Source organism: Lactuca serriola, chromosome 6 (assembly GCF_051521515.1).
Source record: "Lactuca serriola cultivar US96UC23 chromosome 6, Lser_US96UC23_V15, whole genome shotgun sequence".
NCBI lineage: Eukaryota > Viridiplantae > Streptophyta > Magnoliopsida > Asterales > Asteraceae > Lactuca > Lactuca serriola.
This window is the reverse complement of record NC_136413.1, coordinates 172,315,527-172,342,629: the sequence shown is the minus strand read 5'-3', so window position 1 is coordinate 172,342,629 and position 27,103 is coordinate 172,315,527. Positions and strand designations below refer to the sequence as shown.

Below are 27,103 nucleotides of genomic sequence, written 5' to 3'. Positions count from 1 at the left end.
TTGTGTAAAAGTATTATTTTATAATAATGAACTTTAATTAAAGATAGACACATAGTTTAACAAATTCCATATAAATATATTCTATTTGGTTCTAAATAAATGTTATAAATAAATGTTATATGTTTTGGATGTTGTTTAAAAAGAATATATACGATCTTTAAAACTATTAAATAAAAAGAACTAGATGTAATGAAATATTAAAATATAATTATAAATACAAAAAATATTTAAAAATAAAAAATTATTTAACTAATGTTTTGAAATTTTGAAAAAGATTAATTTTATTGAAAATTACATGAAGAAAAGTAATTTATACGGATAAATATATTAATCCATTCCCGAAGAAAAAAAATGGAAAAAAAAAACTCATTCCCATATTGTGAAAACTAGTGTGGAAGAAGAAATCACATTCTAAGAATGTTCCATTCTATTTCTATGGCACGAGAACAATTTTTTTTATTTCGCTATAATCCTTCGTTTTATCAAGACAAAACTACAAAAATGGTCATGTGCATTTTTTCTAAGAGCATGCGGTATGGGCCAAAAATGAGAAGCAACAGACTGATGTGACATGCCTCAACGGCGTCATGACGGGGGGAACACCGCCCCCCAACTCGTTGAAGCTCGTTATAGTGGATCTTGTAGTAATGAGGACGATATAAAACAAGAAAGATGATTGACTATCTCCTTCATCAACCAATCAAATAATTTTCTCTATTTTTTCTCTCTACCTCTTAACATGATATAACATATGCAACACCATTTTCCCCTTGGTGTTATGGTGGTGTTATGGATGAGGTGTTACCAGTTTGGTGTTACGTCCCGTTGCCCACACCCAATGCTCTAAGTTTTGGTCTAAACTTCAATTTTTTTGGATTGGTGACCATTTTGGTCTAGTTCTGATACGTATTTAGTCCCTCAGTAAATGGAAATGACTGTAATGCCCCTCATGTATTTATTTTTCATTTTTCTTTCATTTTTTTAAATTTAGTATATATTTATCTATTTTAATAATTAATAAATAAAGACTCTCTCTCTCTCTCTCTCCAAAACTCTCTATCCAAAACTCCACTTTTCAGATCAAACATTCATCCTAAAAAAAATTCATCGGTGTTCTTCAATGTGTTCATCGGGTAAACCACAAAATTTATCAACGATTTCAATTTTCTAATAAGCAACAATTCATCATCATCTTCAAAAATTAATAATCATCAATAACTCGTTTCAATTCACCAATAAGATTTTCAGATTAAATTCATATCAACATCACAATCCTTTGACAAATTGTGATTCTGATTTGAAAATAAAATCGATAAACTGATGATTTGGAATTGATAGTATCTATTGAAAAATAAATCCAAATTGAAACTTAAATTGATAATTTGAAAGTGAACTTTTGAAGCGTTCAAAAAAAAGTAATCAGGATAATCGAAAGTAGACAATGAATCAGTTCAAAACTGATTCTCGAGAACGCTTGGAAATCAAAACCCCAGTAAAGTTGCAAGATTGCAATTTTCTCTTCCAGATCCATGGAAATCAAAACCTTCATTGTCTTCTTCTCCATTTCTCAACTGTTGATATGAACCTGGCAAGTATCGATGAGTGGTAGTGAAGGTCGGTGAATGGAGTTGTGGAATGGTTTCTGCTCCAATTTTCTTGTGAGAATAAAAGATGAATACAATTTTAGAGAATGGTGGTGGTGACTCCTATGAACTTCAACTGTTGATTTGAACCTTCATCTCCCTCTTCTATTGAAACTTGCAAATCGATGATCCACACATGTGTCATTCATGCTTCATCAATCTCAGTTACCAAATTGAGGTAGCATAAAACCCTAAACCCTTAAATCCGATCTAAGAATTAACGATTCTAATAAGGTGAAGAACGATAGTAAGAAGACCGATATTTGTAGACAGGAGGCTGATGGTATAAAACGACGGTGAAAATATGTGTTTCTCTTGGAGGAAGGGCAGTGACAGTAGAATGAAGAAGGTGAAGAACGATAGTATCCGACAAATAAGGGTAAAAGGATATATATATATATATATATATATATATATATATATATATATATATATATATATATATATGGATAGGTATTAAATGATATCCATAATTATAATTCTGTTTTTATGGAAACTAATTAAATCCGTCGTTAATGTCAGCAATAACATCCTTTCAGAATGAATTTGCATCTAGGTTTTTATATATGAGTTCGTACTTTCTTTCAATACTCAATCACTTAAAATAAAATAAAGTTGTATGGAATATAAAGAACGAGAGTGTATTCTACTAGAATACACTCTCATTCTTCTAGATATGAATTTATCCTGAAAGAATATTATTGTTGACATTAATGACGAATTTAATTAGTTTCCATAAAAATATGGATAACATTTAATATACATATAATTAATACTATATTCCTATTGGTGCATTCTAGCACACAATAGAAAAACATTTAAACCTACCTTTCTCTCTCTCTCTCTCTCTCTCTCTCTATATATATATATATATATATATATATATATATATATATATACATATATATATATATATATATATATATATATATATATATATAGAGAGAGAGAGAGAGAGAGAACCCTTCTTATTTTTTTATTATTAAAATAAATAAATTAGTATTAGATTTAAAAAGAAATGAAAGAAAAATGGAAAATAAATACCTAAAGGGTATTATAGTCATTTCACTATTTGAAGGGACAAAAAACGCAACAAAACTAACTCAAAATGACCACCAATCCAAAAAAATCGTGGTTTGAACTAATACCCAAAAAAATACATAACACATGGACCATTTTTGTAATTTTGTCTTTTATTAACTCTTGGATTACTATATACCAAATGTTGCTTAAATTTAGACGTTTATTCCGGTTGAATTTAACCCTCAAAGCAATCGGCTACAGTCTTGGATAAGAATTGACCCTCAGCAGATCGGCTAGGATCTTAGATATCTATTTTGCAATATCGAATTGTTTTCTACATGCAAAATAAAAATCCATCAAGAAAATTGCATAATGAGTAATGAGTGGAAAAATCATTTTTTTCTTTGATGGTTGTGCGATTAGTAACCGTCCAAATTACTTGTCATATGATATCCCATTTGTCGGATATTTTCCAAACTTTAGAAGAGTATCAAGTGAACTAGCGATCGATAGGCCTTTTGTGGGGGCCAAATCATATTCAACTTGTCTATTTTTTATTTGATGGATCATATTTTATTTATTTTGTTTTAAATGGCGTACTCACATTTTCTCTGTTCATATTCATTGATTAAAATAAAGTATATACGCGAGTCTAATTATAAATTTGGCAAAATAATTTATTCAAATGGTATTTATCATTTTCTTTGAGAAAATACAATCGTGTTTATCTATTGATTTATGCTATTTTATTAGTTTTTTTTAATCAATGTTATTATGAGTTATTTTTTTGGTTAATAAACATTTATTTATACTTATATACTATACATATATACTATACAGTACTCGAGTAATAAAAAACGAAAATAAGTTCTTACTTTATATTGTCTTTTACAAACTTTTCATAGATTATAATCTTGAAATTCTTTTAAACCAATATTCTATCTAGTGATCGATATTGGGATACTTTTTCCCTAAATCTTAATTTGCAAGTAAATTAGATTATATGTCAAGTTATTCGGAATACCTTCTTTTATAAAGTAACTAAAGCCTAAGAACTTTGCAAGCGTATATTTGATACATGCTCAAGTACCATCTTGTAAATAATTTAATATAAGTCATAAGAAAGTCTTTCCCCACAACACACCAAATAAGTAAATCCATTAAGGTCTCATGTAACACCCGATCCTTGCGAGTAAATTCTTTCTCTTAGGTTCTTAAGTATTAATGTTGGGTGTGCATCTACCCAGGACGTAGATAGCCTTCTATGCACTACATAGAAGGGTATCTTGGAGACGAGACTCTAATCTTGGGGTTTGAGCCCTATTTAAGGGCTCTATTTATCTATCATTCTGTAATCTAATCCCCACTTAACTTGGATGAAGTTGCTTCATTTCACATTAGCTCTTAAAGAAAATCAATTATACTTTACCAGAACAAATACAATGCTTTTTTAAGTCCTAAAGTAAATAAATTTACTTTTATTATATATATATATATATATATATATATATATATATATATATATATATATATATATATTTCGGTTACGACGATTACCCAGCGGGTAGCGGTTCCGAGAAAAAGAGAATCGGAACCAGAACCACTTAAGACGGTTCTGGTTCCAAAACCACCAGTTTCAAGGCGATTCCGGTTCCGAAAGCGGGTACCCTGTTCCGCTGCTCACCCATAGTTCCAAGGTTATAAATGAGCTTAAATAGGGCACAAGTCCGATCATTAGGGTTTAAGACCTCGGCATTGTACGCCCCGTGTACGAGCCTTAGCCACTCGATGCATCCACTTGTGTACGCTAAGCGTACACACATGTATGCCCATCGTACGAAGGGTCCTCAAATGCCATAATTTAAATACTTCAAGGGTTAAATGAAATACTTGGATTTTTGAATGTTACAACTCTTCCCCACTTTAATTAGACTTCGTCCTCGAAGTTTGCTGACACAAACAGATCCGGGTAATACTCTCTCATCTCGTCCTCTGGCTCCTAGTTCCATTCGGAACCCTCCGATGCTGCCATTGCACCTTCACTAGCCTCACCTCTTTATTACGAAGAGATTTAGTTTTTCTATCCATAACTGCAATGGGCTTCTCAACATAGTTTAGGCTCTCATCCACCTAAATATCATCCAATGAAATAAATGCAGCCTCATCTGATACACACTTCTGCAGCTGAGACACATGGAAGGTGTTATGGATCTGACTCAACTCATCAGGTAGATCCAACCGATAAGCAATCTTGCCAACTCAGGTAGAGATCTTGAATGAACCAATGAATCGGGCTCCCAACTTGCCCCACTTCCGGAAGCGGATGACACCCTTCCAGGGCGACACCTTCAACAATGCGAAATCCCTCACTTGAAACTCGAGATCCGATCGACGTCGGTCAGTGTAGCTTTTCTGACGACTCTGCGCGACTCGCAACTTGTCACACACATGTTGTATCAACTCATTAGTCTTAAGCACCACTTTGGTGTTTCCCATGACTCAATGACCACCCCCCCAATAAACCGAAGTCCTACATCTCCTTCCATACAACATCTAGAATGGGGGTCTGTCAATACTAGCATGATAATTGTTGTTGTAAGGAAACTCTACTAGTGGTAGGTAAGTATCCCAACTCCCTTTGAAGTCTATAACGCATGCGTGGAGCATATCCTCGAGCATCTGGATCATCCGCTCGCTCTGCCCATCAGTCTGGTTGTGGTAAGTTGTACTGAAATTTAGTTGAGTGCCTAACTCCTCATGAAATTTCCTCCAGAATCTGGAGGTGAACCGAACATCGCTGTCAGAGACCACAGATACCAGAACTCCATGCCTGACTACCACCCCTCGAACATAAGGATCTGCTAATTTCTTAGCCGATATACTCTCAGCAATCGAAATAAAATGTACACTCTTGGTCAACCTGTTCACAATAACCCAAATAAAGTCGACACCTTGCGTTGTCCTGGGTAATTTCGTGATAAAACCTGTGACATCCCCATTTTCACGGCCAGAAAAGACCGATTTTGTTTATGCTTTATAAAAATCAGAGTACTTCATTTTATAAAAATGTTGCGGAATTTGTTCCCAGAAAAACAGGGTAAATACGTTATTAAAACATTTTCGAAGAAACGTATTTATTTCATTTTAAAATGTTTGGGATGTCATCGTTAATACCGAAACATAAGCATAAACAGAACTTACAATGATTTACACTAGTGATCTACATCTCTTTTAAATCTCTCAGTGTAATGTCACTTCACTTCGTCACCTGTGATATACATAAACTGAGTGGGTCAGGTTGGGAAACCTGGTGAGTACATAGGGTTTTCAACCCACAATAATATAATTATTATGTTCAAACAATCAAACAATCAACCCAATTACCCATCCCCATTATCTTCTTTTAGTCTTCCCTAAAGATATTATCTCAAGGGTCATCTCCTATATCATATTTACTTCTCATCTCCTTACATCGTATTTCCTTATATGATTGTTCCTACGAACTTTATCTAAGGATCATCGCCTACATTGCATAGACAATACTAATCCGGGGATTACTCCCTCAATATGTGTCTAGCAAGTGTTAGGGTATCATCGCATGATTACGTAGTCACAACATCACCTGGACTTGTAAATCATGATAAGGGTTGGTCTATCATCGCATGAATACGTAGCCGCAACATCGCCTGGACTCGTACATCATAATAAGGGTTAGACTATCATCGCATGAATACGTAGTTGCAACATCGCCTGAACTCGTAATTCATCACCTATAGGTTACTAGCCTGCTGGTGTTTCCACGGGGTTGTCTATAATAGTCCGTGGTCGCCATCTATAGTCTGGTAGATGACTACATCTCCACATTGTCGGACGAGGTCGTAGTATCCTACATCACCGATTCATAATCACCTATCTATCCTCACCTAATTATCATCACCTTCCTATCATCACCTATCTCTCATAATTTTATTTCATCACTCACAAGCTACTTCATCTACCCATGTTTTATCCCAACATATTTGTAGATATAAAATAAATATACAGTTTAAATCATTTAAAACATGTATAAATCATTCATCCAGCATAGACAACAAGTATTCAAACAATATGCACACATAGCACGTAATTTATATTAAAATACTTCATATCTATGTGTAAGATGAAAGGGACCATGCACTCACCTGAGTAGGTGGTGACTCAGCACTCGGACAGCGCTTCGATACTCTCAAAACGATATTCCTTCGATAAAACCTAGTATCGATACCACTAGGGTTTAGTTTAACGATAACCGCGACAAATTAATTAGTCCGAGTATTATTAAGCGTTAATAATACTCGATATAACTCATAATAATAGCTCAAATAATTATTTTAAGGACCTAATAACATTCCTATAATTATTTGAAAGCTATATTAAAAATTGCGTAAGCGTAGCACACTTACAGCGAATTTTATCGAAAACCGGAACTTAATTGGAGCAGCGTTCCCGAGCCGAAAGGCTCTTTTCTCAGAACTCCGGGAGCCTCGGGGCTTCCTTCGGGTGCTAGGGGGTTTACCTAGGCTTTAGGGGGCTTAAGGAGGCTTAGAGAGAGAAACTAGAGAGAGAAAGTGAGTTTGGGAGGTGTGAAGAGAAGGCTAGACCCGACACCTCTATTTATAGTGCAAAATCTGATGGACTCGTCGAGTCTGAGTCATGACTCGCCGAGTTGGTCCATGTGGTGGCCTTTTGGTGGTGCCACGTGTCCAATTCTGGTGGTGCCACGTCACCCCCTATCGCGTATCAGCCTCCGAACTTAGAAAAATCATAACTTTCGCATACGAGCTCCGTTTTCGACGTTCTTTATATCCACGCGTAGGTAAAATCAAGATCTACAACTTTCATTTAGACTCCGTCGGCTAATTCTCGACCGATCTCAAATTTAACTGTAGGAGGCGTTTAGACTGTTAAATGACCGCGAACAATTCGTAACTCCTTCATACGAACTCCGTTTTCGTCCATCTTTTTACCGTTGAGTTCCTATTAATGAGATCTTCAACTCTCATTTAGGTCGCGTAAGCCAAAAACCGCTCGAACTAAAATTCGAGTTTCAGGCCGTGCACTGCTAAGCCGAATCTTAGAAAAATCATAACTTCCTCATACGAAGTCAGATTTGGGCGTTCTTTTTACCGAAGCTCTTAGTTTAACATATTCTACAACTTTTGTTTAGATTTCTAAGGCTAAATCTCGCTCTATCGTAAATTCACTATTTACGCTTCCCGGTGTCGTGTCGGTTTTGCCGTAAAACTTCGACGGGCCATAACTTCTTCGTTATAACTCAGATTTCGGCGTTCTTTATATGTACGGAAACCTCGTGACATATACTACAACTTAGTTAAGATTATTTATTCTAAATAATCTTTTGTCGAAAAGTCGTTTTCGACCCTTATTGCCTCTAAATTGACTAGCCCGGATCTACGGGCGTTACAAAACCCATGGTGATCTCCTCTAATTTCCACATGGGGATGGGTAATGGATCGACCTTGCCACGAGGCCTCTGATGCTCGGCTTTGACCCTCCTACAAGTCAAACACCGCTTAACAAAACACACAACCTCCATCTGCATACAGAGCCACCAGTAACCTAATCTCAGGTCTCAGTACATCTTCGTGGCCCCCGGATGGATAGAGAACTTGGACTTATACTCCTCCTCCAAAATCTTCTGCCTCACCCCACCAAATATTGGAGCCCACACCCTACCACACTAAGTCAATAATCCCCGACTGTCTTTGGCAAACAAAGGAATTTTCCCCCTAATCCGCTCAGTCTTCCAATTATCACTTTTCAATCCTTCAACTCGTGTCTCCTTAATCATATCCATCAAAGTTAAGGTAATCGTCATTATCAAGCAAATATCTCGGATCGGAGCACTTGCCGCCTTACCACTCAAAGCATCGGCCACCACATTGGCTTTCCCACGGTGATACAAAATCTCACAGTCATAATCTTTTACCACGCCCAACCATCTCCTCTGACGCATATTCAAGTTCGACTGATCCATCAAATACTTCAAGCTCTTATGATCAATGTAAATAGTGCATCGGACCCCATACAAGTAATGCCTCCAGATCTTGAGGATAAACACTACCGCCCCCAATTCCAAATCACGAGTGGGGTAATTCGCCTCATGAGGCTTCAGCTGCCTTGAGGCGTATGCAATCACATGTCCCCTATGCATGAGGATAACACCCAAACCCAAAATAGAAACATCGCAATATACCAAAAAATCATCCAACCCCTCGGGCAACGCAAGAACTGGGGCCTCACACAATTTTTGCCTCAAAGTCTCAAAGGCCAGCTGCTGATCTGACCCCTCTGAAAGGTCACATTCTTCTTGGTCAGACAAGTTAAAGGCACTGCAATTTTTGAGAAATCCTGAATAAACCTCCGATAATACCCCGCAAGACCCAAGAAACTCCGAATCTTTGATGCGTTTTTTGGTATCTCCCAACGCATCATAGCCTCAATTTTGGTCGGGTCCAACAAGATACCTCCCTGGTTGATGATGTGCCCCAAAAACTACACCTCACACAACCAAAACTCGCACTTGGAGAATTTAGCAAAAAGCCTCTCCCTCCTCAAGGTCTCTAATACCCCATGCAAATGTTGTTCATGCTGCCCCTTAGTCTTGGAGTAGACTAGGATGTCATCAATAAAAGCAATCACAAACCGATCCAACATCGTTGTGCACACCCGGTTCATGAGATCCATGAAGACTATTGGAGCATTTGTGAGCCCGAATGGCATCAACACGAACTCATAATTACCATAACAAGTTCTGAAGGCCATATTTTGAATATCCTCATCTGATGATACCCTAACTGAAGATCGATCTTGGAAAACCAAAAGGCACCCTGCGGCCGATCAAATAAATTGTTGATCATCGGAAGCCGGTAACGGTTCTTCACCGTTAGCTTGTTTAATTCCTAATAATCAATACACATCCTGTGTGACCCATCCTTCTTCACAAACAGGATCAGTGCCCCCCACAAGGAATTGTTCGGACAAATAAAACCAATGTATAGCAGCTCCTGCAGCTACGTAGACAACTCTTGTATCTCATGCGGAGCTAGGCGCTGCAACGCCTTGGCTATCAGAGTCGCACCATGCATTAAATCAATCCAGAACTCAACATATCTCTTGGGAGGCACTCCAGGCAACTCCTCTGGAAAAACATCAGGAAAATCCCGCACAATCGGTACTCTACTCAGCTCTGTCGTGGTCTCTGCCCTCAAATCAGAAACATAATACAAAATCGTCAGAACAACCTTGCTGAAGAAGTCTCCTAGCCCTCGGTGCTGAACAGAGGGCTGGCCCACACGAATCTCTCTTACCAGGAATGACTAGTTCTCCCCCGTTTGGGGTTCGAAACCTCACCAAATGACGCTCACAATCAGTCATGGCCCCATTGGGCCCCAACCAATCCATCCCAATGATCACCTTCAATCCCTTCAAGGGAATTGGTACCAAGTCGAGGTGAAAAATCTCGTCGAACATGTTCAGAATACTCCTTCGAAATACCCTTGCAGCGTTCACAGTACAATTATCCATAATCTCCACCTCAAGAGGGGAATCTAAAGTCCCAGGAGCATCTCGAAACTTACTGTTGAGCGCAAGAGATACAAATGATCGGGTAGCCCCCGAATAAAAAAGAACAAAATCTGACAATCCATTGACCAAAAAGGTCCCTATATGAGATCATGACAACATAAGCATAAAAAAATAACAAAACAATAAAGATAAGGATAAATCACATACCAGTCACGACGTTCGGCGCTGCTCGGGCTTCATCTGCTCGGCTCTTCACCACAGGAGTCTTCGTCTTGCCCTGGCGGCCATCTGTAATCCTCAATGTAGCGGGCGCAGTCACCACTACTGCTCCACCAGACAACCTCAGACAATCGACCGTTTTATGACTGGTATGGTTGCAGTGAAAACAAATCAAGGCCTTCCTGGGCCAATCCTTGCTCATATGGCCGCCTGACCACAACCAAAACATCCTGATCTCGGTAATCGACAAGGTCCACTGTGCGGCTTGCTGCACTTGGCGCAACGGCCTCAGCCCTACTGGCCTCTGCTGTGAAAATCGGTGGTCTAATGCTTCTTGGCCTGACCCACTGCCGTCAAAACCTGCTCCGGATTCCGCTTAGTGCGGATCTCTAACTCAATTTCCCGCTCACAGGCCTTCTCAATCATCTCATTCAAGGTTTTACACCCTGAGAAACCCACAAACTCCCGGATATCCCTCGGCATAACATGATATCTCGTCTTCCTCATTTCCTCATCCGCAGCGTACTGCGGAACCAACAGTTCCCTCTCTGTAAACTTGGCAGTAATCTCCACCACCGACTCCGTAGTCTAGTGAAGGTGTTGGAACTCCCTCACCGACTGATACACCTCAATGGCTGGTGCAAACTCCTGATCAAATCTCTGTACAAACTCCTCCCAATTCATCTAAGTCACGTCCGCTGATCCCACCCCGCGGATAACCTCCTCCCACTAATCTCGAGCTCGATCGTTCAACATACAGAACACGAATCCCACTTTTGCCGCATCCGGGAAAAAACTCGTGCGCTGAGAATTCTCCATGCCAGCGATCCAACGAAGACTAGAAATGGGGTCCTTAACTCCCAAGAACTCGGGTGCACTACATGCCTTGAACTCCCGGAATGAATGAATTTGAGTCCCAACTTGACCCGCAACGATCTCGGCTCAGAGAGGCTTGAGTCGCTCCTCCATAATCTCCATGATCCTCTCCTGGATGGTACCGAAAATCACCGGGGTAGCGTCAAGGATGTCGCGAGTAACCTCAGCTGCAATAAGCTCACATAACCTCTCATCAATAGGCTCCGCACCAGAGCCTGAATCCGATCATGAACCTGATCCCGAACCTGAACCTCCTATCGTAACCATTACCATCCTCAACTGAAAAATACAACATAGAAAACGATTGATAAGGAAGTTCGAATGGATACCTCCCTACCAGACTCCTTAGAGTTCCAGGTATGTCCTTGTCTCGGGTACAGGTCCTATGATTTCAGTACTACGGGCCCAATACTACCTTCCGCACGTACTTGTACCTTCCTCAAGGCCATACCTGATACCTCTAAATCACCCTACTATAAGTGAAATATGGCCTACCATATACTGAACATATGCATAACCTAGGGTCTTATAGGATTTCACAATCCTCACAAAACCATAAACCTCAATCAACACCACAGGTTGCCTTATGCATGCAACTTATACATAAATAGAATCACAAAGACTGTCAAATAAAGCCTCTACCCTAATACCACAACCAAACAAGGAACAATAAATAAGGCAACATTGATCATTCTAGGTCTATGAAATCCTAAGCATATACAACTTTGAAAGCATACACTTAGCAATTAACATATTCAAAAATGATTCCAAGAAATACATTCATAACATAGTTAAATTTTGGGAAACACTTACTTGAACACGAGCGATTTCGCGCACTGCACTCTCCATTTTTGCTTATGAAATCCGTTTTCAGAAATACTTGACTTTTGTTTCCTTTGAAAAAGGTCTGTCATTTCCTCAATTTGAGTTCTGACACACCCGAGAGTGTGCCAGAATCCCTCAAACCAATGCTTTAATACCAACTTGTAATAACCTAAAAATCCAGATATTTTTTTTCATTTCTAAATAAGGTTTACGACCATAAGTTTGATACTAGAAATCTATTACATAAAAACCATCATATAAAATCAGCAGAGTATCCATATCAATGAATGCGGAAAATAGTGGAGAGTACATGTTGCACCATCAAGCTAGGCCCTTCCCCTTAAAACCAGATGCACCTGAAATCACAATACAAATGTAAGAAAATGCTTAGTGAGTTTTCCCAAAATAACACATGCAATACATACAAGTGGGCCGAGTCCTGGGGTTCAATCCAAACCCAAAACAAGTATGGGCCCCCGCCATGGGGTATATTTCCATCCAAACATATCACAATGGGCCCCACCCAAGGGTATATTTCAACCCATCAAGGCATACTGGGCCCCTGCCTTGGGGTATATTTCAACCCAATCACTACATTTCATACAACAACTAACATGCAACATAAATGAATATTGGCCCGACCTTAGTGCCTTAGACCTGAAGTTATAGTGAGAAGACTCACCTCAGTCTGTTGAAATAATAGTTGCTCGGCTACCGATCCAAAAATCTCACACTAAATAAATATGCAAATTATCCTAATTAGGATTATGACACAACTTAGCCAAAGGCCCAGAATCCTAAGTCCACTTTCCTCCAATATGGCCCAAAAGCCTTCCTTCCAAAATGAGCCTAACATCCAAGGCCCACACAATAATGGGCCATAAGGCCAAATAGGCCCAACCATACCACCTATGGTCCATACTAGAACAAAATCCCTAATAACTCTGAATGGGTCCAGGACCAAGGCTGAATAGGTCCCAAATTGCTCAAAATCCCATCGAAATCCCAACACCCACTGGAGGCATACGCCCAACGTACAACCTCAATACGCTTGGCGTACAAGGTTTTGTGGTGGTACACACAACGTACATGATAGTACGCCCAACACACAAGCAACTTATGCACCAACATCCATTAAGTGCTTAATACGTGGAAACTCAACGTCCAAAGCTAGATCTGAGTTGATTAAGATGTCCTAGGGTATAAAGTTGGCAACTTTATGCCCTTGCATGACACATGGGAACCCAACACCTCACTTAACCCATTAATACCCTTTTTAAGACCTCAAATTCATGCATGGAGTCTTAACAATCATCAAGCTAACATTTTTATGTATCTAGCATGCCCAATGAGCTTAGATCTAACATTTCTAACCTCTACAGCTGCTTAAACTCACAAGAGAGGGTTCATGGACCAAGAAAGGACTTCAAACCAAAAACTAACTCAAACTAGCAAAAAAATAGCAAGGTATGAGATTTTTACCTCCACAAGCTCCCCAAGATACTCTAGATTAATTCAGGATCCAAAAACTCTTCCCACGATCAAGGCTTGCTTAGCACTTGCTTCTCCTTGATAGCACACCAAAAAGGGGGGATATTTTAGGCACTTCAAGCTCAAGAATCACTCACAAAAGATTAGGGTTCTAGAGACGTTTGAAAGCAATGGAGGCTGGTAAGGAAGGGGGTCCAAGGTTATAAATGAGATTAAATAAGGCACAAGTTTGATCATTAGGGTTTTAGACCTCGGCCTCGTACGCTTCGCGTACGAGCCTTAGGCACCCGATGCATCCACTTATGTACGCTAAGCGTACACACATGTACGCCCAGCATACAGAGGGTCCTCAAATGCCATAATTTAAATACTTCGAGGGTTAAATGAAATACTTGGATTTTTGGATGTTACATCTAAAGGCACTTTTTGATGAAATAAGGCTAATTAATGGTGTTACTATCACACTTTATCAAAATTCTAGTGTTATGATTTTGTAATAATGGTTTAAATGCTTACCTTTCTGTCAAATTTTGTTGATTATAAGATTAATATTTCAAATTGAGTTAAGATTTTGGATGGTGTTAACTTTATCGCAAACATATGTTATGAGTTAAAGTTAAGTATTATATAAACACTAAAACAAGTGTGGTGGTAAAGATTATAGCCTTGATTTTTTTGTAAAATTCATAAAATAGAGAAATCGGCTACAATATGGTTCTAAAATATGATAATAGGAGTCTAGTTAATGATTTGATTAACCTTTATAAATTGTAACACTCCAAAATCATTAAAATTTTAAAATTTTAAAATCAACCATTAACCAATCATTCTTTACAAAAAGAGTCATTATTTCAAAAGTATTATTCAAAATTAGATTTTTCCCAAGATCCCATAACACAAAACAGGAAGATGCGCACGGTCACTCCTTCGTTTTCCTGCGATCATCCAAAGTACCTGAAACAATAAATTGAAACGGTAAGTCAAAGCTTAGTGAGTTCCCCCAAAATACTAACACACAACATATAACAACATATACTGGGTCCACAACTAACAGACTGGATTACCCTTGAGCCCATAGTATGAGTCTGGCTTGCCCTTCAGGCCCACAGCTCGTATCTGGCTTGCTCCCAAGCCCACAACATAAGTTTGGCTTGCCCTACAGGCCCACAACTTATGTCTGGCTTGCTCCCGGGTTTGTTTTCTATCGCACATATCAATATTACCTCAACCTAACCATACCATGTCGACATATACATAACATATAATATATACCCAACAACATATAAATATATAACTAGTCATTAGATAAACAAACAGATCCACATGTCACTACTGCATACTACATCCTATTTACCAGGATACAAAATCAAGTGGGCCGACATTTATGCCTTTGACCCGTAAGTACAGCGAGGAAAACTCACTTATAACATCATGTTATGGATCCTTCGTGATTTAGGGTTTGTGGGCTGCAACCCGGGCATGAGGAAGCCTTGGGGCTACGACGTGTTACTAGAAGTGTAAGGCTTCTCGCCACCTTTCCGTGAATATGAGGTTTATTGGAAACAGACTTATAACAAAGAAGCTATGATGGTTTGAAGTTTTGGCAAGTTTAGTCCCTTATTTGAGACAAGGTGGCAGCTGAGTACACGGGGAGTACGTGTGTGTACACTTAGCGTACTCATATGCGTGATTTGGAAGCAGAGCCACCTAGTACGTTAGGCGTACTAGGCACAGGGTGAAAACCCTAAATGAGAGGTGTATCCCTATTTAAAGAACTTGATGGCCTCATTTTTGGCCACCATTTCCAAACTTCAACCCTCTCAAACCCCTAATTTGTGTTCCTTTAGCTTGAGTGTCTACTTGTGAGATTATAAGTGTTCTTTTGGTACCCTTGGAGTGAAGAAGGAACATTGAAGAGAATGGAGTTGGAGTCCAGGCCTTAGATCTGAGCTTTTCTATGGTTGGAGCATCATTTGAAGGTATAAAGCTCAACGCTTTCTCATCCTTTTTTATTTGAGCATATTATGGTCCATTTTAGGGTTTTTGGTCCCAAAGCTTGAAGATTTATGAGTTGTTGAACTCCAAAGCCTAATATATGTCCTTTTAAGTGTTTCTAGTGGAGATAATTCATAAAAATGAGGTCTTGGACGTTAAAGCCACCCTATGCATGAGATATGAGCATTTTTGGGAGTAAAGAGTGAGTGTATTTGGGTTTAGGACTTTATCAGCCATGAAAACGCTTAAAGTCATGAACTTTATGGAGTATGAGCCTTTAGGGAGTCCAGAGCTGAGAGTATAGCTATGGTCTTAACGGGTTAAGACCAAGAGAGTGGGAAAAACCAAGTCTGGACATACGCCGAGTGTAAATCAAGTACACCCCGCATACTGGTCAAGTGTCCCCGATCAGGGTTCGTGCGTACGCTGAGCGTACCAAGGGAGGTACGCCCCACGTAACCTTGATGTGGGCTTTTTGGGATAAAACTCACATTGGGCCTTAAGTGTTAGGCATGGATTTTGGGCTTATTATGCTGGAGATTTTCATCAGAGAAATATTGTATATGTCTTGGGCCTTTGTGTTGGACTTGCCATTTGGACTTAAGTTTAAGATTTGGGCCTTAGGAGAGCCCATTTAGTATTGGGCCTTGGTTGGCCCAATGAGCTTGAGTTAATTGTGGGTCGGGTAGTGGGCTATCTTTAGACCTAAGGAGTGAGTATTGGTCTTAGATCTTAATTGGGTTAATTGTGGGTTTTGGTTTAGTGTTAAAATTCAGTGTGCAGCAGCAGCATCTATAGGAGTTGTACATCATCCGAGGTGAGTCTTCTCACTATACTTACCTAGAGTGGTAATCCTTGTGTGACCGGAGGGTGTTATGTGTTTATATTGAGTAGTGTGATATCCTGCATTATGTATTTGTGATTTACGTTGTGTATTATTCTGAGCTTACCGAGTTAGGACCGGAGGGTCCACCTGAGTTGTGGGACCGGAGGGTTCTACTGATACACATTGACTGGAGGGTCTTATTTAAGTATAGCCATGAGAGGCTAATGAGATGCGTGTGGTATTTTGGGGAACTCACTAAGCTTTGTGCTTACTGTGTTATATGATATGTGTTTCAGGTACTTCTCATGATCGCGGAAGGCGCCGACTTGATTGTACACACGATATGGAGTTATGTTTTGAGGATCATGGATTTTCATTCAATGATTTAAGGATATGTGTCTTTCGATAATTTGATACTTTGGGGTGTTTGTGAAATTTGTTAATAAGATTTATGAGATTTTAAAATGAAAAATTTGTTTGAAAATTCACGGTGTTACATCACCTCTCATTCTGCAAAGATATTGACAGAGCACAACTCTGAATGACAACTCAACTGGTCACCTAAACACCAAATAATGATAGATCTCAAGTACCACTCAATTTGCCTAAAACTACCCTCAAGTCAAACTTGGTCAAAGGTTAAAGTCAACAAACAAGCCAAGTCAACCCAACCGAGTACATGGGGCGTACTCGATGGCGGACCTAGAAACGGGGGTTTGGCCACGTACACGTAGCATACCGAATGGTATGCCCAACGTACGCAATTGAACTCCTTCTTAATACAATAAGTGCTTAATACTTCATCTTTTACGTCCCAAGTGTAGATCCAAGTTCCAAATATCGTTCTTGACCATAAAGTTTCCAAATTTATGGTCTTTCATGGCCAATAAGTGCTAAATGTTAGAAACCCCAACCTCTTAGCCCATTAAAACCACCAAGAACATGCATGGGGAAAAGTTAAGAGCCAAGACCCTATTTTTATGCTTCTAAACTACTCAAAACGTCTGAAAGGAGAGATTAAATGAGATGGAGCATGCCTTACTAAAAAAAGGTCAAGTCTTTGGACCAAAATGTTCATCAATCAAGAATTTAGCAAGATCAAAGGAATTACAAGCCAATTTTAAAGCTTTATACCTTTTGGAGGTTGCTAGATAGGTGAATATCCTAGATCCAACGCTCCTTTAAGCTTCCAAGGTGGTTCTACTTCCTTCTTTCTCCCTCAAGGCCACCAAAAACACACACAAGGGTCAAGAATGCTCAAACAAGTGGCTAGGGTTTACTAAGGTCATATGGAGGTGTTGGAGGCTGATGAGAGATGAGGTTTGGAGGCCATAAGTAGATTAAATAGGATCTAAAATCTAAAAATTAGTGTTTATGGATCTCACACGTACGCCCAACATATGCTAGGTACGCCCCCGCGTATGTAAGTCCGCCACAAAAAAAAATACAAAAATGCCACTATGGGCCATTTTGTAATCTTTCTGATGCACAAGGGCCAAAATGCAATAATTCTTCATTCTTAGGGTTAAAATTGAAAACACCTCATCATCGGAATGTTACATAAATATACCTATCAACCTTTAAAACTAATCACACCCAATTCTATTTTATCTCCAGTGCCATTCTACCTCTCTAAGTCCACTATATGTATTCTCGTGGCAAATCCAAAATAAGGCAGTTCTAGCCAAAGACGCAGTTGTCGAAATGTAAACACAGTCAAGATATTCCATTTTCTACTTTAGAATCCTAAAATGCAAACTATCAACAATACCAAATATATAAACAACAATTTAACCAGTAACTGGTGCAACAAGCCTACAACCAATTATGTATTTCACAAGAAAATACCGGCTCTAATCAATACGTGTAATTTTCTCAAACGGTTCCAAAAACACTATTCCAATGTTCTTTTCCCAAGGTCTCCCAGTTTCGTGATACTCTAAACTTAAAGTTCGAAGAATCTAGTGAAGAACCCACTCTTGACAAAAATCAAGAAGCAAGAAATCATTGCCGATAACAAACATGATTATATAAAACACCAAAAGTCAAAAAAGTGGTTTCAAAAAAGAGGTGGCTTTGGAAAAGGCGTATGTCAATTTCAACAACATCTACAATCGTATACACACATGATTATACAAAACACCAAAACAACAACGTTCAGAGGCATTTTGGCAATAGGTTCTAGAACATTTTAATGTTTAATTGGGAGATTCAGATCGGACAAGGCACTAAGTGAATTCATATCGGAAAGATATTAAAAAGAAATGCAATGATTTCAACAACATCTAAAACCGTAAGCTGAACAGTCTGACTAGCTTGATATTCAAGGTCAATGTTTTAAAATATGCACAAAGCGAATATTAAAGGCTTAGTAACTAGAAAGCTTTTTCCCACTAAAAGCTTGGGATGTTTTGAAACTCCACGTGAAATGTTATGCGTAAAAAAGTTGATGAAGACTCCTTGTCCCCTTCATCAAAATGAACCAAACCATCTTCATACAATGCCTACACAACATCTTCATGTGCATAATCCCCCCCCTAAATTCAACCAAAAATAAGATATGTGTCATGTTAAAGACTCACCGCCTAAGAGACAATGAAAATGAAAGAAAGATATATCAACATCCTCAACATCAAATGAAATAATTGACATCGTCAATGAAGTTGTTGACATCCACACTGTAAAAAAAAACCGAAGGCGGAAGAGAGAAGACGATACCGAGATGAAAAATGGGGTCTTATATGAGAAACTGAAGAATGAATAGCTCTATTATTGGAATGGGAGATAAAATCCCAAGATATTCAATTTTTTCTCAATTTGAATGATCATTTGACTGAAGATGTTATGCGCACGGTGCTTGAAAGGAAACAATAAATTGCAACAAAACATGCGTGGCCGAGAGTTTTAGATTTTTATATTAGGAATTTAGGAATTTTAATTATCGTGCCTTTTTTTATGTGTACTGATTTATTTTTAATTTAAAAATGGTATGTTTATTTTATTGTTAGTTTTTTAGGTTAAATTAATGATAAAATATTAAATTAATAATAACAATTTAATTAAAAAAATGAAAATTGAGTGGGTTGGAAGATAAGTTTATATGTGTTGTTGTATGAGAAAGATGGAAAAGAGATGATAGAAAAACGATGACGTGTCAATGATGTGTCAAGTGGATTAGAAGGGATGGACACCTTCTACCCTTAAGAATGTGGTTGTATTATTTCATTCATATGTTATTTTTTTTTATTTTAAATGTTAGATATAAGATATTAAAAGTTTTACATATACGTAGCATGTAAAATGCATAAGTTGCGTCACAAACCCTTTTTTGATAGCAAAACTAATTCTTTTAAAAACATATCCGTAGATCTAATGTAACACCCTGTTTCAAGTAGTTTCAAAATTTGGGGTCGTGACCCGAAGATCAAGTATCATAAGGCTTCGAGCTTTGAGGAAGAGAGGTTTAGGCTATTTGGATGTGGGTGATGTAGATATATGATCCAATAGTTCGGTATGTGCTTTGAAGTCAAAGGGTAAAATGGGAAAGTAGTGTTTCAGACTTCCTTTATGAATTTAGGATTTTAGCTCGATGTGTTTTAAGTCAAAAGTAATTATATGGGGTTGTAGGTCTCCTCAATAACTTTCTGTGGATATAAAGATCGTCGAAATCGGAGATGAAACAAAGAAGTTATGACCGTTTGAAGTTTGGACAGTTTTGGGTTAAGCTGAGTACGTTGGGCGTACAGAGGAGAATACGTTGGGTGTACTGGGGAACTCTGAGTATGCTGGGCATACCAGGAGTACGCGGGCCGTACACGATCAGTGCCCAAACCCTATTTTCGTGGTTTGAGTCCTACTTAAGCTCCTTAACTCCCCCAAACTCACTCCATTCTCAGCCTCCACCTCTCCAACACCCTCTCTTGTAACCCTAATCCTAGATTGAGCCTTGTGAGAAAAAAAGTGTTTTTGAGTGCTTTGGAGTATGCATGCTGTATCTTGGAGAAGAACGAACTTCTTGGAGAAGTGTTGGTTGCATTGGAGCTTGTAGATCCGGACCTTGTTCACCTTTATCTATCTTATAGAGGTATAAAGTTTGAATCTTGATGATGCGTTTGTTAGGTCTAGCTAGTTTTGGATGTTATGAGCTTTTGGTCATTTTAGTAGATAAAGTTTAGATCTTGAAAGTTTATGACCTTGTTATGGATAAAGTTGGAAACTTTATCCATCTAAACATTATTTTGATTTAGATATGGAGGTTGGAGACTTGGACTAAATAGATTAAGTTGAAAAAGATGCACTTTTGGTCCCTTTGATGCTTAATGGCTAGATCTTTGTGGTTAGGATCATTCTAATGGATAAAGTTGGAAACTTTATCCATTATGGAGCTATTAGGATCCATAAAAAATGTGATCTTTATCCTTCTATTCCTCCCATGAAAGTGTCATGATGTCTTAATGGATTAATAAGTTAAGATTTTGGCTTTTGGACCGTTTCTAGATATGGAAAGTCATAAATGTGGAAACTTTATGACTTAGAATGATGTTATAGGACTAGATCTAAGTGTTGGATGAAAGGGATTAAGAGATTAAGCACTTAATGGAAAAGTGCCTTTTGGCCAAGTACGTTAGGCGTACCTTTGGGTACGCTGTGCGTACTCGTGACGGGTCCTGTCCTTGGATGGTGAGTACGCCATGCATACGAGTTGAGTACAATGGGCGTACTTATCCTGAAGTTGACTTGTTGACAAAGTTTGAACTTGGGTCAAACTTGAGGGTTTTGGGTTATTAATTAAGATTTCATCTGGTTATGGTGTTAGTGGATTTGCGGGTACAAGCAGTGTTGGAAATGGATCGTATCGTAGTGTTTTAGAGTTCTTCAATTCAGGCGACTCTTCTCTTGGTGCTCATGAGTCGAAGGCACCAATGCTGACTCACTAAATTGTGTATGTAAGATGCCTGGTTGTTTTTGTGACTCTTGTATGTTTGTATGAGCATGTGTGGTAGAATAGTTGTATATGTGATGACCAACTGGGTCTAGTTGTTATTATTGTGTTTTGTTGTTTATGCGTAACTGAGAGTGCTGATGGTCTCCAGGGTTGATGATAACCCATCGGACGTGTTGTTAGTCTACTAAGACTGCTGATAGTCTTCAGGGTTGCTGATAACTCACCGGACATGCTGTTAGCCCATTGAGATTGTTGATAGTCTCCAGGGTTGCTGATAACCCACCTGACGTGCTATTAGCCCACTGAGACTGCTGATAGTCTCCAAGGTATATGATAACCCACCGGGCGTGCTGTTAACCCACTGGACTGCTGATAGTCCCCATGGTTGCTGATAAACCATAGTTGTTTATTTGTGCTGTGTTATGTGTGATATTGTGGGGAACTCGGTAATCTTTGTGTTTACGATCTGTGATTTGCATGTTTCAGGTTTTCTTATATTAAAAGAGGGGCATTGCTCGATTGCATCGCATCGATGGGGGGAATGTGTACTTGATAACTTTTAATAATAATCTGATAAATGCTTTAAGATCTTGCAGTTGTGATTTCAATAAATACTTAATGTTTTAATCGAAATTTTTGGGTTGAATTTTGGGGCTTTATATCTAAATGTCATAACTTTACTATGTATGACCCGTTTGATTTCTTCTGAGAAGGTCCACAACATTTGGCATAAGGAAACAAAATGTATCAAACATGAAAGATATAAATGAGTGTTGATTTTAAGTGCATATTTTTTCTCATGTTTTGTCACTTTATATATGAAAATATTAAGCATGTGGTGTCCGTAAACACTAAAAAATGTTTTATGCCTAACAGTAATATCAAAATGTACTTTAATGTCTCGCATGATATTTACTAAAAAAAATGCATTCGTCAATGCATGGGCTTTAAAAAAGACAATGTATTTGTTTCATTTGCATAAAAGAAAGTCACTTCTAGAGTTTGAAAACTAATTAGAATAGTTTATGTCCTTTTACATATAATTGGAATAGTTTGCTTGAGTAAAGATATTCTATATTTGTGTATGAATTTTTAAACGAATAGTTTTATGTATAAGTTATAAGAATTCGGCAAAAGTCCATAAGAATTCGGCAAAAGTCCAAAAAAGTGGATCACCACTAAAAAGGTAAAAACTATCCGAATGTTGGTACTTTTCGAGTATAAAAGTAAATTCATTTAATTTGAGATAAGAGTACACACACACAAAAAAAAAGAAGAAGAAGTTGATAAACAATGTTTTTAAGTTTTTAAGATAAGTAGATAACTGTCTTGATTTATATCTAGAATAATTTATACACTTGATGAATTTTTGGAATATACATAATACCTACTATAATTTTGAGGATATAATATTAAACATATAATCATATAGTTTTTTTTTTTATTTTTTTTTTTATTTTTTTATTTTTAGTATAGAATATAGATCATTAACTTAATGAAAAAAGGGAAATACAAAAGAACCCTTATGCTTAGGTAATTACACTTTTAGTCATTTTCTTTTCACAATCATCTATAAGAATCAAATTTACACAATTATATAACTAGAAACATATCCGTAGTTTATGAATAGAAGAGGGACCATTCTTGAAAATTCACTCTAGAAAGATTTGTTACACAATATGGTCAGTTTTTTCCGTTTAATCTTTGTAACAAATGGCAGGTAGTCAACGCCACGTGTCATATAACTATTGGTCCACTGCATTTATACGCGGTACACTGCGCGTTTACGCTTCCCAAAGTTTCATTCCCCCACCAAGCATTTATTATACAAAAAAAAATTCAAAATAAATTTTTTTAAATCATCATCAAGAATCTTTCTTCCTACTTCTCACAAAATTAGCGATAGATATAGAAGAAAATAAAGCAGATTCTTGGTCAATTGGGTCGCAATCATAAAAAATATAATTCAATAATCAAACTATTTTTTGTTGAAACGAAAAGCCGTAGATAGAATCTGCTATCTTTTTTCTATATATACGACTTGCTCTGCGATATAATTGATCACGAAATTGGTTAAATCTGTTTTGGGGGTTTTCATTTTTTGAAGTTTTGTAATCGTTCAAACAAAAAGGTTCAATTCGCTGTTGGACAATCAATCCGATTTTGGATAATCTCATCTGGGGTTAGTTTCTTTGATCCATTTTCTTAATTATTCTATCTGGGTTTCCAATTTCTTTGGGTTTTAAGATCTTTATGCGAATTGCGTTTCCTTTGAAGGTTTTCGTAAATGCTCTGTTTACATGTATACCACTTCTCTTCGTTTCGAAATTTTGATTCTAGAGATTAAACCTGTCACTCTTTGTAATCGAATTTGATACTGATATAGGTTATAATGCAGGATCGATATTATCGCTAATAATTAGAAAGTTTATGTTGCTTTTGGAGTTAAAATCTTGGTCTATTTGATCTCAAAAGTCAAATTTTGTATGTGTTTGTGCTTCAATTAGTTTCGAAACACAACTCCATCTAAAAGATTTACGAGTTTTAGGAGTGAAATCTTGAGGTTTATCCCTCTAATTAAGTTAGGTTTCTTTGGTCTTCTAATTCAATCGGGGAAATATGTAACTCTGTTTACTAGAATTTTTCATTAATGTGGGAATCTTTAACAGTTTCTTGACTTATGATATGATTATGTTACTGTAATTGTTGATCAAGACAACATCGATAGTCTAATTCACTTCATTTTTTCAGCCAATAATCTCGAAAGAAAGAAGAAACATTACTCTCGATTGCATTCCGACATTCTGATTCATCCAAATGGCCGTGAAAGTGAAGATCAATGGATTCATCGAGGGCACACAATCCGAAGAGCTGATGAAACTACTTTTGTCACTCGCTTCAAATTGGGGAGATGTTTTCGATACAGACAATTTGAAAGTCAAACATCTAAGTGGCGCCATGACTAATGTGGTTTATCGAATCACATGGCCACAAAACACCGCCGGAAATGATGATCGGACAGTTTTGGTTCGGATCTACGGTGAAGGATCCGACATTTTCTTTGATCGGGAAGAAGAAATCCGAACTTTTGAATCGATCTCGACCCATGGGTATGGCCCACGTCTTCTTGGCCTGTTTCCAGAAGGTCGAGTAGAGGAATTCATCCATGCTAAGGTATAAACAAAGCTCTAGGCTATCTTTTAGGGCATTTTCGTCTTTTCACATTGATAAAACCCAAGTTCTTCTTCATGGTTTCAGACGCTATCAGCTTCTGATCTTCGTGATCCCGAGATTTCAAATCTTATTGCAGTCAAAATGAAGGAATTTCATCAACTGGATATTTCTGGATCCAAGGTTCCTCTTCTATGGCCAAGAATGCGGTATTTTTCTTTCTTTCTTGCTAAAATAAATTATAAAGTTACAATCGTTTTGTAATTTATTTTGGGATCTTTTTCTTTTTAGAAAGTGGTTGATCAAGGCTAAGAGCATGTGTTCTCAAGAAGAAGCTAAAGAGTTTCAACTTGATACACTTGAACATGAAATTGACACATTAGAAAAGGAATTGTCAAAAAGTCATCAACATGTTGCTTTTTGTCACAACGATTTGCAATATGGGAATGTTATGATCAATGAAGAGACAAAATCCATCACCCTGATTGTGAGTTCATTTTTGTTCTGTTTTGGTTCTTGATTGATGGGTAAAAATGTCTTTTTGTGTTGGATAAGATATTGAAATGAATTTAATTTTCAACAGGATTATGAGTATGCAAGCTACAACCCTGTAGCTTATGATCTTGCGAATCATTTCTGTGAATGGGCTGCAAATTATCACACTGATACACCTCATGTTTTGGATTATAACATGTACCCTGGTAAAGTTTTCTAATCTTTTTTTTTTTTTTTTTTAAATGCAAAATGTCAAAACTAAAAGTTGCTATTTGTTTCAAGATGAATGGATTTGGGTCCAAAAGTCTTGTTTGTTTTGTTAACTATTTGGGATAATTTCACCAACAACCAACCACTTTCTTTAATTCATGTATACCTATATTTACGTGAAAATTAGTATTTGATGAATACTTCCAAGGGTTTTTTCGTAATTTTCCACCACCGTCGGGCAGCCGCTATCAAATTTTAATTGTTTCCAGTGGAAAATTTGCTGGATCTTCTTGTGGGGCCCATTGAGTAGCTATGTCGATAGGTTTTGTATGAAAATGATCTTCCTTATGCATTATTACAATATACATATACAATAAGAATTATAATAATATATATAAAATCATTGATTCATTACTAATTACTAAATTATGCGCTCATGTATCTTTTTAAACAAAAAAATGCAGATTTTGAGGAGCGAAGAAGATTTTTGCAGTCGTATCTCAGTTCCACAGGTTAGCGGAAGTTTTTATGAATTATTCGTGGATTCTTTTTAAGATCAAAATAATTTAGTATCTACAATATTTGATTTGGTCAAAGTTGCATAAGTCAAAGGTCAATTAGCTTTAGATCGAAGCATTTGGGAGTCGTTATTTTATATACGAATTTATTGTTCATGTCGTTAAACTTTGAAACAATCTTTGCATGATATTTTGAAGTCAAACATCCTTATCTACAAGTAAACACAAAAGTCTACTTCTTGGAATTGACAGAAATTGATATTTAATTGATTGATCTGTTTTTGTAGCATTCTATTTTTATTTTTACTATTACAACACTCTACTTTGAAAGTATAGTACTATAAATTGGTTATTATATTAATAACGAATAAATTAAAATTATTCCCTATTTAGTAACATAAATAATTGCTAATTCTTGAATTAAAATAACAAATATTTAATCTTGTTCATTGGTGCTTCCAGGAAATCTACCGAGTGATGCTGAAGTAGATGAGCTTATTGCTGATGTGGAAAAATACACTCTTCCAAATCATATTTTCTGGGGATTATGGGGAATAATATCAGTATGCATCACTTCGACTTTTTTTTTTCTATTTAATTTTTTGTATATTTTTATTCGTTTCTGTTTGAAGATTTGCTCTAATTTTCATTTTCTTTTTGAGCAGGCTCATGTGACTAAGATTGATTTTGATTACAAAGAGTATGCGAGGCAGAGGTTTAGACAGTATTGGTTGAGGAAGCCCGAACTTCTGAAGGGCAAAATGGTAATTTCGCATGAGGATTCCAAGAATGAGAAAGAAAATGGTGCGGGTAGCCTTGTTACATGAAGTGTTGTTGGTGAAAGTAGTTATAAAAGTTGTATGTAGAAGATGAATAATATAGAATACATCTGGCATAAAGTCAACGCTGTCTAGAATATATGAAAAGAATGTGTCTCAATTCTCATTGTATACATTTTGTAGTGAAGTCATTGTGCAAGGGGAAAAAAGAATTGTTTTTCATCACTTCTTTGTCTTCTTTACTTGATGTATGGATTTATAACGCAAGAAGAATTTGTCTCGTTGTTTTGCAATATTTCTTTTTGTATGATAGTGGTTTTTGCATTCTTGTAAAAGCCTAAACATCATGTATACTGTGATTTACATGAATATCATGTGTGTGTGGGACCAGTTAGTGGGGCATAAAAATGAGTATCTTCATTTTGTATGGTAATGATCAATGCTTTACTTTTGGAACAATCGTTATTTTCAAAGCATTTTTTATGATAATGACTACTGCT

General features: G+C 37.2%; 1 protein-coding gene and 1 long non-coding RNA gene across 2 annotated transcripts; one reads left to right on the top strand and one right to left on the bottom strand.

Moving 5' to 3' along the window:
• Nucleotides 1-4,217: 4,217 nt before the first annotated feature.
• Nucleotides 4,218-7,272, bottom strand: LOC145059092 (uncharacterized). The gene is made up of 4 exons (XR_013686625.1): nucleotides 7,109-7,272; nucleotides 6,848-6,917; nucleotides 5,868-5,934; nucleotides 4,218-5,586 (listed from the first exon to the last, which is right to left on the bottom strand). It is a non-coding gene; the product is annotated as an uncharacterized LOC145059092 (long non-coding RNA).
• A 16,049-nt stretch (nucleotides 7,273-23,321) lies between these two features.
• CK1 (choline kinase 1) lies at nucleotides 23,322-26,898 on the top strand. The gene is made up of 8 exons (XM_079005192.1): nucleotides 23,322-23,612; nucleotides 24,182-24,604; nucleotides 24,689-24,810; nucleotides 24,893-25,088; nucleotides 25,185-25,302; nucleotides 25,771-25,818; nucleotides 26,287-26,387; nucleotides 26,490-26,898. The coding sequence occupies exons 2-8, from the start codon at nucleotides 24,248-24,250 to the stop codon at nucleotides 26,649-26,651; spliced, it is 1,104 nt and encodes a 367-aa protein (XP_078861318.1). The 5' UTR covers nucleotides 23,322-23,612; nucleotides 24,182-24,247; the 3' UTR covers nucleotides 26,652-26,898.
• Nucleotides 26,899-27,103: the final 205 nt, after the last annotated feature.

What these genes read in the sequence shown, in the direction of transcription:
- CK1 (XM_079005192.1), top strand. Translation starts at nt 24,248, where the DNA reads ATGGCCGTGAAAGTGAAGATCAATGGATTCATCGAGGGCACACAATCC. An exon ending in CAAAATCCATCACCCTGATT is followed by an intron (nt 25,089 to 25,184) that starts GTGAGTTCATTT and finishes AATTTTCAACAG; the next exon opens with GATTATGAGTATGCAAGCTA. An exon ending in GGATTATAACATGTACCCTG is followed by an intron (nt 25,303 to 25,770) that starts GTAAAGTTTTCT and finishes AAAAAAATGCAG; the next exon opens with ATTTTGAGGAGCGAAGAAGA.